The 13,283-nt window shown below is 36.0% G+C and overlaps 1 protein-coding gene across 7 annotated transcripts in view; it reads left to right on the top strand.

Annotated features, from left to right (window-relative positions):
• The window catches only part of Rttn (rotatin), a 186,230-nt gene that overhangs the window by 22,054 nt on the left and 150,893 nt on the right, over positions 1-13,283 (top strand). For all 7 annotated transcript variants that reach the window (XM_031366214.1, XM_031366216.1, XM_031366219.1 and 4 more), the window contains one exon: positions 5,081-5,251. In XM_031366214.1, the coding sequence (XP_031222074.1) occupies positions 5,081-5,251 (171 nt within the window). The remainder of the gene's footprint in view (positions 1-5,080; positions 5,252-13,283) is intronic.

Raw genomic sequence — 13,283 nt, forward strand, 5'->3', positions numbered from 1 at the left:
CTGGCCTTGACCTCAAGATTTCCTGCTTCAGCCTCCCTAGTGTTGAGATTATAAGTATGCATCCTATGCCTGGCTGTATATTACACTGTGTGTCTTGATTTTTATTGCACGTGTGCTTGTAGAATTAGAATCTGTTTTAACAAGTGGCTAAGGTATTATCAGAGCAGTCTCATTTCTTTTGGACCTATTTAAATTTTGCTAGAAAGGTTCTTAAAAGGCTTTAAAGTGGAACAGTTTTGCCCTCCAGTGGGCATATGGCATTATCTAGAGACATTTTTATGTATCATAACTGTCGTGGTACTGGCATCTAGTAGATAGAAGCCAGAACAGCTCTACTTAAGAAATACATTTTTAGCTGAAGGTGCCAATAATATCAAGATTGAAAAAAAAAACCCAAAACCATTTTTTTAGAGTATCCTCCTTTCAGAGGTCTAGACTCTGCTCCTGAGTGAGATGTGGCCTTTCTGGGGTTCCTATTTGATGTCTACAGTGACTTCTGATGACTTCCATTGGTTGAGGCTTGAATCTCTGTTGGCGTATCTGTGCCCTGAGATTTTGTGTTAAATCTGACTGGTTAAATTTGTCTCACATTTATGCAGTTTGTAGTTTGCACATCATCTCCATCTTCTTAAACCATCATGGCTGTCAGACTCCATGGGACCATTTGTTTATATTTTCTTTACAGGAGTTGCTTGCAGGCACCGTAAGGCCTTCATTTCTTGTTATTCTTTCACCTGACATGACAGTTTTGTACTGCCAATTCTCCACTACTATTTTCCCCTTAATTTGTACAGCTTTTTAGTTGTTTCTTAGAAAGAAATGACTAGTCCTTATTAATATTTTATGACCCAACATAGAGGCTTTAAATTATGATGTTTGAGCAACTGACTTATCTGGAAATTATCAGAGTTTTAGTTGTACAGTTGTCTACAGTATAGATTCTAGATCCTTCTTAGAGTCATTTTGTATGGACATATGTTATGGTGGTTAGTTTTGTAAACTTAATACAAACTAGAGTCATGTGGGAAAAGGGGGCTTCAGTTGAAGAATTGCTGCCGTTACATTGGCCTGTGGTCATATCTATGGGGATTTTCTTAGTTCCTAGTTAATGTAGGAGAGCCTAGCATGCTGTGGGCAATGCCATCAGGTGGGCCTGGGCTGAATAAGAAAAGTATCCAAAGAACTTAGAGGAAGCAAGCTAGTAAGCAGGGTTTCTTTGTGGTCTACACATCAGTTCCTGTTTCTACTTTCTTGCCTGAGTTCCTGACTGACTTCCCACAGCCATGGACTATGATATAGAAGTGTACGCCTAACAACCTCCCTCTTTCCTTAAGCTGGTTTGGTCAGTGACTTATCATAGTAAAAGAAAGCAAATAGGGCCAGTGCTTCGTTTCTTACTGTTTGTATTTCATTTGATAGATAATTTCAAAAGTACACAATAGCCTCAGGAATGCTTTTTTAAAGATTTATTTATTCATTTATGTATATGAGTATACTGTTGCTGTACAGATGGCATAATTTTTAGATGACCTCTAAACTGCCAAAGTTTGGTTCTTATTATTTTGCTGCCAGAGACCTATTACACAAGAATTTTACCACTGAGATGCATCTTTAGCCCTCAGTGTGTCTGTATGTACTTGCAAACTATAAATCTTTTGACATTTCAATGTAGCATAATTCTGTTGTTACTTAGATCTTTTATTTTGAAATCATCTGATAAGTATTTTTCATGAAAGAGTAGCATTATCTCTTTTGTTGATGTCAATTAGTAATATCTGTTCCCTTTGTTTCTCTTTTGATTATCTTGCTAGGGAAGTATTATAATTTATTAGTCATATAAAATATATATTGCTTTAAAGATAACTTATTACTCTTAGGGTAACTTGTTTAGTGTTTTGTAAATGTTGGGGATCAAACCCAGGGCCTAGCATGTGCTGGGCATGTTTTTTCTACTGAACTGTTCCCCAGCCTATGTGATGACTTGTAGTTACTGAATTTTCTTTGTTACTGTTATTATGTCTGTCTATATTTAATTAGGATTTGTTTTGGGTGTTAGGGAATGGCTGATATAATCCTTAGGAATAGAAATCAGATTATAAAAACACAACTAAAATATAAACAGTGCAGATATTTACATAATAAAGATTTGTACATAATCTTTACTTGATGCTATAATGAATACTCAAGACAATTGTTTTTTTTTAAAGATTTATTTATTTTATGTATATGAGTATACTGTTGCTGTACAGATGGTTGTGAGCTTTCATGTAGTTGTTGGGAATTGAATTGAACCTCTGCTTGCTCCGATCAACTCTTTTCACTCCGGCCCAAAGATTTGTTTATTTATTATACATAAGTACACTATATCTGTCTTCAGACACACCAGAAGAGGGCGTCACATCTCATTATGGGTGGTTGTAAGCCACCATGTGGTTGCTGGGATTTGAACTCAAGACCTTCAGAAGAGCAGTCAGTGCTCTTACCCTCTGAGCCATCTCACCAACCTGACAGTTAACTTGTTAAGGGAAGAGGGTTATTTTACTCAGAGCGTGTACTAAGCAGATTCAGTGGTTTTGGGTTTCAGGTGGTGGATAACAGTGGTAGTCTATGTATGATGTCAGTCTCTGTGCTTCATAGTCAAGAAGCACAAAGAAAGGAGAAGAGATACTTCAGTCCTCTTCAGAAGAGAGCCTCCAGTGACTAAGGATATTCTACTGGGCTCTACTTCCTCATAGCTTCACCTGGATACCAGGTCTTTAACATTTAGACTTTGGAGGTCATTAGGCTTCTAACTATAATAGTACTATGCTTGCAAATACCTACAGTATTATCTTTTTAGTGATACATGTATCTTGAAAAGATAAATAAATGACATATAATAGGTGTAATGTGTTTTCAAGCCCTTCAGTTTGTGATAGTTTTGTTTATTTGTTTTATGTTTTTGAGACAGCCTCCCATATATCCCAGGCTGGTCTCCAATTTGCTGTGTAGCCAAAGATGATCCTGAACTTTTGATCCTCTTGCCTCCACTTCCCAAATGCTGGGATCACAGGCATGATCCACCTTGCCAAGGCTCTAAATTTAGAGCTTCCTGTATGCTCAGCAATAATACAACCAACTGAATTACATCCTGAGTCTCTGATAACATTATTCTTCATTTTATTTTTTCTTTAAAGTTATACTGCTTCATAGTACTTTTTTTAAAAAGATTTTTTTTCCCTTCACATATTGAATGTTTTCAGCAAGTGATTTTTATACTTAGAAATGTGAGGAATAGATTATCAGTTGTGTCTTAAATTAACTCGAAGATTCCTGGCCAGAACATTTATCTGAGAAAGTTAGTCACTCACTTTTTACTTTTGGCTGCTGATCTTTTGTGACTCAAGGAAAAAAAAATTTTTAACTGTTAAGGTTAAATCTGTTATATAAGTACCTATTGGTACCTAAGAAATGCTAGGTCAACTATCAGTGCTTGAAATTATACATAATTTACTTAACAAATAAATACCTCCTTGGTAAAAGCTGTTTTCTTCAGTGTTAAAAGAATCTGAAGACTGAAATTTATGTTCCTACTTTGACAAACATTAAGATAAAAGATAGGATATTGTTAAGGTATTAAATAAGTAACACAATATATTATCAATTTAGAAATGAAGTACTTGGGGATATATAATCATATTTCTAGATCTAAATAGTTCAGTCATATCTAACATTCTATAACTCAGTTTTGTTAGGCAGAACATAATGAATCTTCCCTTAGAAGTGACTACTTTTATTCATTTGAAGTAAAAAGAATAAAATTTTTGTTGTTAGAAATTTATTGATAAGCACTTGCCAAGTTCTATTTTCTTAGTATACCCCATTCTATTTCGATATAAAACCAGGTCTCCATTTTTCCTGTACACATGGCTGTTAGGTCAAGAATCTGGGAGCTATGTCTTTCTTTAGATGACTCCCAACTCCTCTTGTCCTTTGTTTTGTTTCATTTCTCTCAGTATGTCGCTGCTGTCACTGTAGCTCACCGAGAAGCAGTGCTTTTTGGTCTCTTGACTCACTGCTTCTAAGTTTCCAAGCACCTAGCACTGAGTGGCCAGTGTTCTTAGTCTGCAGGTTTTCCATTGATATGTTTACATGTCCTGTGTTGGGAGTGAGACTTCTAATGTGTGCTGCTATTGTTCTGCTGTACTATCTGATGGAAGCTGTTCTTTTAAGAACTAGGTAGTTTATAGAGCATGTTAGTATACCTAGAATACGTTTTGGTCTATATTGTCATGACTTGGTAAGTCAGTTTCTCTAGGCTTTATTTAATTTTTTTATATGTTACATTTACCTTTCAGTATAAAAGATACAGTTTCCTGGTTAAGTGGTAAGTTACATGGAAATTTATAATGGTAAAATATTTCTTTTTTAAATAGCCTAACTACTTGAGAAGAAAGTTGACATAATTTGACAATTTTTTTTTTTTAGTTAGTTGGCTTCTGTTTTATTATTTAATAAACATTTGGATCGATTTGAGAATATTTTTATTAAGTTACTTCCTCTACACCATTATATTTGCCATTGTATTTAGCATATATTAAGCTTGGTACACATTTGAAGCAAGGTTCATATATATCTGTGCTCCAACTTGGAGAATTAGATACTGGAAACTGGGAGGAATTTATAGCCCTCTAAGCTTTTGTGATTTATTTATTTATTTATTTATTTTCAAGACAGGGTTTTTATGTGTAGCCCTGGCTATCCTGGAACTCACTCTGTAGACCAGGCTGGGCTTGAACTCAGAAGTCCGCCTGCCTTTGCCTCCCAAGTGCTAGGATGAAAGGTGTGTGCCACCACTGCCCAGCTGTTTTTGTTATTCTTAGTTAGGATTTCTCACTAAATTCTTGTGGCTTTGTACAATGTCAATGCACCTCCCGTTCCTTTGCACATTCTGTTATCATAAGATGTTGGCTGTTTTTATTTTGAGGAATATATTTTTGTTTTGGTTTGTTAATGATAGTATTTGTTCTCAATGACATTTGTATATTTACATGCAGAATTTATTGTTTTGTTTAGTTTTGTCTTGTTTGAATCCTTTCAGAAAGAGAAACTACTCCAAGTGTTGGAGTCCCTTGGAGAAACCATGTGCTACCGTAAAACCAGTTTTAACTTGGAGCAAGCAGAGGCTGTACTAGTGCACCACAGGATGGCTTTTGTCAGCATCTCACTGTTCACAGTTCGACTGTTGCAAATTCTTCTCCCTGTTGAAAAGGTAAGGGAGAGAAGTCTGGGTGCTTTTAATTTACTGAAAAATTTAAGTAAGTGGCTGTTTAATAGTGTAAAGGTGTGTTCTGCTTTAGAATGTTTTCAAAATATATGTGGAATAGCACTGTGTCCTGCAAGGCTTGACCTTGGAAACCTGACTAGTGTGACGAGAGAGTGAAGAAAGGACAGACATGCAGACTGATGTATAGAAAAGCTGGAGTCTTTTAGACCATTTGCTGTGATGGAGACACACCATCACTACAGCAACCAAGAAACTAAGTGTGTTTATTTTATACATTTGTATCAAGGAGGTGGGTTTATTGTATATAGCTGAACAAGGAATTAGGTTTATTTAATCTTGATCAGAGGTCTGTCTTAGTTACTGTTCTATAGTTGTGAAGAGACATCATAACCAAGGCAGCTTAAACAAGAAAGCTTTTAATCTGGGGCTTGCTTACAGTTTCAGGGGGTGAGTCCATGACTGTCATGGTAGAGAGCATGGCAGCAGGCAGGCATGGCAATGGAGAGGCAGCTGAGTACTTATATCTGGTCCACCAGCAGCAGGCAAAGAGACGGAGACAGCCAGAGAGACAGAGACAGAGCGATAGACAGAGAGATAGATAGATAGACTGAACTCAGCCTGACATGGTAATTTGAAACTTTGCATCCCACCCCCAGTGGTACACTTCTTCCATAAGGCCACACCTTCTAGTCTTTCCTAAACAGTCCACCAACTTGGATCCACACATTTAAGTATATGAACTTACGGGGATCATTCTCATTCCTATCACCACGGTCTCTGTAGGGGAGAAATCTCAGGTTGTAGTCATACTGGAAGAGGAAACCGTGCTTGATAATTTGTGCATACACTGCACCAGATCAGAGGAAGGCTTTGCAAGTTCTCTTTGAGTCTTCCCTGGAAAAGGCTTTGCCATTCTCAGTGTGGTTGAGGCACTGGGGTCCTAGACATGACTCTGCTCCTGTCAATAATACATACTCACTCAGGAAGTTATCTGCCCCACACATTTGCCCAAGGCTTCTTCCATTCCTCACAACTGCCTCTTTTTTGTTTCTTAAATGCTTTTGATGCAGCTTGACTTCTGGTTCAATGGCAGTTCTGTGCAATCTCGAACCAGGCCTCTGGCCTAGGTGATTTGTTATCTTGCTAGATACTAGATCCTTCCCTTCCAGCAGGCCCCTTCTCAGGGCTGCTTGTAAGAGCCCTACTACTAACAGCTGCTGCTGGCCTTGTCCACTAATAGGAAAGACCAGAGCTATTTCCTGACATGATCCCCAGCCTGGAGACATATGCCTCCTCTGATCCTAGCCTAGAAGATAAGGGCTCTGGTGGCCTGGCCTAGAGTGGGGAGGAGACTGGCTCAGTTGTCCTGCTTTAGCTCAAGGTCAAGAGCAGCTTGCTGTTGCCACAGATCAAGCCTGAGCACAAGAGAACTCACTGCCTCTGATTACTTCTAAATTTGGGAAAGGAAGTCCTAAACATAGATCTGGGTAGGTTAACTAGAAGCCCAGGGATTATTTCAGTATAGAAATATCAACAGTGACTATAAAGTGTCCCACCATACCAACCCCAAACTTGTAGAACTTTGAAATCCCTAAAGAATCCTGATAGTTTGGGAGATGAATATAATCCATTTGGACAGCCTATTCATAGGGAGAACACTGCCAGCAAAATCTCCTTCAGAGTGCTAAAGTACAACTTTAAAGTATAAGCAGAACTGCCTCTTTCTTGGTTCTGCTTGTCCCATATTTTACTCCTAGCACTTAGACATGCACTTCCCTTCTCTCTCTCTACCACACTTCTTCCTCTTCCTCTTTCTTTGCATTCTTCTCTTAGACCTGTACAACTCCATCCTGGAAACCCGTTGAAGGTGACAAAGGAATAAAGATAGGACAGCCATATATATAGACAAGCTGAGATTGGGCTGTACACTGTGATGGAGACACTGACACCATGAACCACCTGGAAACTCAATGTGAGGAGGCTTCCTTATTGTGTATAGCTGAACAAAGAAGGTTGTTCAGGTAGTCTGGGTGGGAGGTTTCTCTGTAGGAGAGCAGTCTTAGCCTCTTGTCATCTGAAAGGAAGCTGTGTTTTCTATTTTCTGTACAAGAGTCAATCTTTCCTAAATATGTATACTTGGATCTGAGGAAGGTTTTGGCAGTTCTCTGAGCCTGACTGGGGAAGACTGCCATACTTATTGATCTGAGACATTGAGGTTCTTGACATGGTTGTGCCCCTGTCAACAATAGATATTCATTCAAGATTTCATCCCCTTATTTACTCATGGCTTCCTCTGTTCTCTACAATGTAGTGATTTTAAGAGAGATGTAGAAAATGACTAGCATCTTGAACAATTTTGGCAAATCATTTGATAGAAATGGATTTTTATTTGAGCTTTCTACATTCATATGTATATTCCTTCATTTTTTTACCTAATCAATATTTAATTCATTAGTAGTAGTTGGCTAGTAGTATTAGAAATTAGATGAGGACTTACAGAACTTAATCTTGTCTAAAGCTTGCTATTATCTAATATATGTATTCACATTCTTGACTTGCCTGATTTCATTAAAAAACTATTTGTTTTATCTGTATGTGTATATGAGCACCCATGTGTGTGTCTGGTGCCCATGGAGGTCAGCAAAGGATATCAGATTCCCTGAAATAGAAGTTACAGATAGTTGAGCTGCCATTCAGATATTGGCAATTGAACCTTGGTCCTCTGCAAGAACAAGTGCTCTTGACCAGTAAGCCATGTCTTCAGCTCCTGGTTTCATTTCTTCAATAAGTTTAGGGTTATATGAAGGGCAACGGTCATGTCTTTGATTCAAATTCCTTTTGCCTTATTAATTTTACTTCTACTACTAAGCATGCAGCAGGCCTTATAAATACCTCACATATATAGATATAGACATACACATATGTATATATAATTGCTAGACCTTTTAGTTGAATGGATGTCATTACACATACACCCATGTTCTCATCTCTGCAAGAGAGGAGCATAGCTCTCTATGCTTATTCCTGGCAAGTTTCTACTGTCTCTTTACAGATAGGTAGAGTTTGTTACTTACCCCTATTTCCCAAATTCCTTGGCATATATAAAACATAGTCTTCAGCCTTTCAGAAATTATATCCTGGTTAGCATTTGCTAAGTGTCATCTATTTTCTCTTGCTTGACATTTCAAAACAGGTAAGCAGTGCCTTAGCATCTAGGTGTTGATCAACTTGGTGTTTCAGGATTGTTGTATTTTTTTTTACACATGCTGTACTCTTCGTTGCATAGTATATACCTTGATACCTTCAGTGATTTCTTTTTGGTTGGCACACATCTATCTTGAAGGTTTTCTTTCATTTCCTCCTTTTACCAGCAGTATAATTAGTTAGTATTTTATTTTGTCAGCTTACCAAAAAAATTAAAAAAAAAATGTATGTTTGGTAGTATGAAGCACCCTGATATTTAGAGGTTAGAGAGATGACTTAGGACTTAAGAATGCGTACTTCTTTTACAGCAGACTTGAGTTGACTTCCCAGCACTTATGTTGGGCAGCTCACAAACACCTATAACTTCAGCTCAAAGGGATATGACTCTGTGGGTAACCACATGTGTGTGTGCTTATGTTTGCACACACAAACACACATAAGTAAAAATAAAATCTTAAAAAAAACCCAATTAACTTATATGGTTAATATTTGATGCTGGGCTGTTTGTTTTAGTGTCTAAGCTATATTGATGGTTTGAGCTAATTATATGTGTTCAAGTTTTATGTCTTTTGAAAATTCTTTATGTGATTGACATATTCCTTTACAAAGCTACCCTTGATGTTATTAAGCTTTCTTCTATTCTAGTCTTTAGTGCTTTTGTAAAATCTACTTTGCTATTTTACCTAATCCTTTCTTTTTAAAGTTTTTTTTTTTTTATTCAGAATATAACATAAGCTCTTAGAGAACACTTTATTTGAGGTTTTCTTTCATACTCAAATTGAGATTATCTATAAAAATGTATTTTTATGATTCATTATTATCTAATACAAATTTATTTTTTACTTAATTAGGCAGTTCATAAATTTTAATGGATACTAATATTTTACCATAAAAATGTTCCATAATTTATAAAGGAATTCTTCTAGAAATTAAGTTTAGGATTTTTTTTTTTAAGTTGCAAGAAGTAATACTATGCCAAGTATTTACTCATATTTTGGATCATGTCTGTATTGCAGTACTGGGTCAAAATGAGCATTTAAAGCATATTTTTATTATAGGTATATTAAAAATATCTTGTAGTTTTGCAAGTTTCATCATTTTTATTGGCAAATAAGTAAAAAGAATTGGACATGCAAAATATAATTGTGATCTTATATGTGGGAAAATTATTAAAAAGAAGTACTTTTGAGAAGTTGAAAAAAGTGAAATGTAAATGTTGCTTTTATTTTCCAGGATAATTGTCCTTTCAGAGAATTACTGCTGAATAAGCTCACCTTTTCTAGTTTTTTGTAGTTTTTTCTGGGTGGCTGGTTTTGGCTTAAACTAAGCTGACTAATTCAATGTTTTTTTCTTTGCTTCTCACTGAATTGCTCTGCTTGGCCTCAAACTGTATCTCTCAATTTATTTGAATCTTCTGGCTCCTTCTTATTCTCTGGCTTCAACTGCCTCTGCTGACCTGTACTGAATGTCATGAATTCACAAATAAACTTAACTCCACTGCACTGCACTGCATTTACTGCATAGCCTCCTAACTCTCCACCACCCCCTCTTTCTCTCTCCTTCCGTACTGATCTTAAATACCTTTTCTTTCCTATGCTGTTGTTTTGAAAGTTGGGCATATCCTATTTCTGACTTATTCTGTCAAATCTTAATCTGATTCTGCCCCTCAATGAAATGTCACTTTCAAACACGGCTTCTTCCTTCTACAAGATAATTTTGCCTTAAAGGTATGTATCGAGAGTGTGTCTGTATTCCAGCTTGATCACACAGACCTAGGTCTTTGGATGTGATCCCTTGCCAGAGCAGCCATGTTGATGGATTAAAATTCCTCTACAGTGGTAGTACCTAGAGCCACTATTTCTTCTATTTATAGCTAAACGCTACTTCCGAAATTATGCAGTAATTCAGTAATGATAGCTTAATTAGGCCATTTAAAATAAAAAAGATTAATAGTCAAAACCCATATTCTATAAAGGCTTTGGGGTAACTTGTTACAGTTTTAGCATATGTTCAGAAAATATGCAGTTGAATACATTTCCACCTAGTGATCACCTCCTTGCATAGACAGAACATTACCAGCCTGTCACAGGCCTCTTCCTGTTTTTCATCCCCTTATTCTGTCAACTAAACTCTTCCAGGAAGGACTTCTCTATGCAGAACAGTTTGTTTATAATTTGATGAACTGTAAAGTCTTCTCATCTTCTTGTCTTTTGAGCTTTGTCACTGATGTTGCTTGTTCAAACAACTCATTAATTTTTGTTGCAAAATACTGTTTTGCCCTATGCAAATGGGTTTTCATGGCAAAAATATAACTTACAAAACTTACTGACTGTACATTTTTATTATCATTTTTATCAATAACAATTTTAATTTTAAACTTTTATTTACTTGTTATCTATTTTATGTGTGTCTGTGAGTACATGTGATATAGTATGTCAGAATACTGCTTGTGGGCATTGGCTTTCTCCTCTATCATGTTGGTCCTGAGGATTGAACTCAGGTAGACAGACATGGTGGCTGGTGCCTGTACTTACTAAGCCATCTCCGTGGTCTTGACTATATTTTTAAATATACAGTTATGTCTTTGAATTACACTGTTAATGGTAAAATGTCACACACATCGTTCATTTACAGGTATTCTATAGTGTAGTTTTTATTAAAACATTTGGCCTACTTTAATGAGAGTGTATCAGTTATGCATTAGAGATACCCTTAGTGGGCACCAGTATGTATCAATATTCCATTTGGAAATGAAAACAAAGCAGCATCCTCTTGGATTAGTGTACCCAAGGGAGTCCAACTTTGAATTCTCCACTGTGTCCTCTGTTTGTGGTTTGTAGTTACTGGCCTATCATCTATCATCCATCTGTTGTGTGTGCCAGTATCTGTTGCCTGTGAGTTGTGCCTATGTCTGTGTCAGATGGCTGTCTGTGTGTATGTGTGTGTCTGTGTCTGATGTTTGTCATGATTGTCCTAAGAAAGGCTTTTCTCTTTATTTATTGAACAGTGCAAGAAACAATATGAGAAAGGAATAAGAATTTATGACAAGAGAGTAAGTTATTGACCCTGAATAGCACTTGACACTTCAAAGAGTTATTAATATACACAGGTTATTTTTAATATTTATAGTGAATATTTATTTTAAGGTTGCATTTCAACATATTCGTTGCTTTCATCAAATGATTCTCATAGTGCATATATGCATGCACGCACACACACAAACACACACACACACACACACACACACACACACACATACACACAGACACTATTCTGGGTCAGGAGCCTGCAAAAGTATGTAACTTAAGACCACAACTCATTTAGCTTAGCTTGTATAAGCTGATTGCATGAAAAGTGCAATGCATATTAAGGTTGGTTATACTTGTTCAAGGCAGGTTAACCTTATACAGGCTGAGTAGGATAGCATGTTGAGTATGCAATCTTAAATGATCTCAAGGCACATCATGCACTTAATGGCAAAAATCTCTAAAACTTTAGTTTCTTTGGAATCGAGACATTTTTAGAAAGATGTATCACCACAGAAGGCATAGGAGAGATCTTAACAACTAGAGAACTACTTCCTGTGCTTTTTTATTACCCTTAGTTATTAACCATTTTTAGTTTCGTTTCTAGAATTTTGTGGAGAATACAGTCTCAATTCTATTTTCTATTAATATTTAAGATCTGCAATATATTGCCAGGACATTTTGGAAAAAACAAAGTTTTAAATTTAAAACAGACATTTTGCATTGTAAAAAATTAAAATGTAGAATCCTAGGACTGACCTTGGCCCTCATGAACTGTCACAAATCTATATGAAATATCACATCTATCTATCTATCTATCTATCTATCTATCTATCTATCTATCTCATAAATATAAGTATTTGTGATTCTTAAAGCCATCTACTTGTTTACTCTCCTCAGATGAATGTTTCTAGACAAGACCTATCACCTGAACTGAAAACTTGTGCATGTGTATTTGTAGACTGTGTGTGTATGTATAGTGTATGCATATTAGGTCCAGTGTTCTTTTGTTGTTTTGTTAACTTTGAGCAAAGATAATTTTTATTTTTTTTCTGAAAATAAGTTAGTTTCTGTAATTTTTTAGTAGTACATTTATGTTTTAATTTACACTTCACTAGATCAGTTTTAGGCATTGCAGGAAATTGTGCTTAATGTGTTTATAGGTTACTTGGTTATATTTTAATTCAATTAATGAAGTACTTTAAAATGGGACCTTAACAGAAATGCTCTTCCATTGCTCATTTCTCCATTGTGTAGAAATGTGAGGTTCTGCTGCCCTCTGCCTGTGAGGAGTCACCAACAATTGGAAGGCAATTTGAGCCATGTTCAAGGGGTTTTCCTTTGAAACTGATTTTTTTTTGATTGAAAATAACTTTGTAAAGTATTCATATTTGGTTAAAATGTTAGTAATCTCATGAAAATAATTTTGATTGGGTGTGAACTGATTGGGAAATAAAATGAAGGTTATTTTACTTGGGTAAATATTTAGGCAGTATGGGGGAAGAGTTGAAAATACTAGCCTGAACCAGAAGAACTAGAACCCAAGATTCAAGTGTATTCTAGGAATATACTTGTATGGTTCTCCACTTGCAAGCAGAAGTAAAAGTGAGGAGGACATCATACTCCAAGTCTTCTAGCTTTTAGTGGTGTGTATAAAGTCTCATTATTGTTGGTGCTGACCGAATGATTCAGATCAGTACATTTTGTTTTTTTGTTTTTTTTTTAATATTTATTTATTTATTTTAATTAGATATTTTCTTTATTTACATGTAAATTTCTCCATTCCT

This window comes from Mastomys coucha, unplaced genomic scaffold (assembly GCF_008632895.1).
Source record: "Mastomys coucha isolate ucsf_1 unplaced genomic scaffold, UCSF_Mcou_1 pScaffold13, whole genome shotgun sequence".
NCBI classification, from domain to species: domain Eukaryota; kingdom Metazoa; phylum Chordata; class Mammalia; order Rodentia; family Muridae; genus Mastomys; species Mastomys coucha.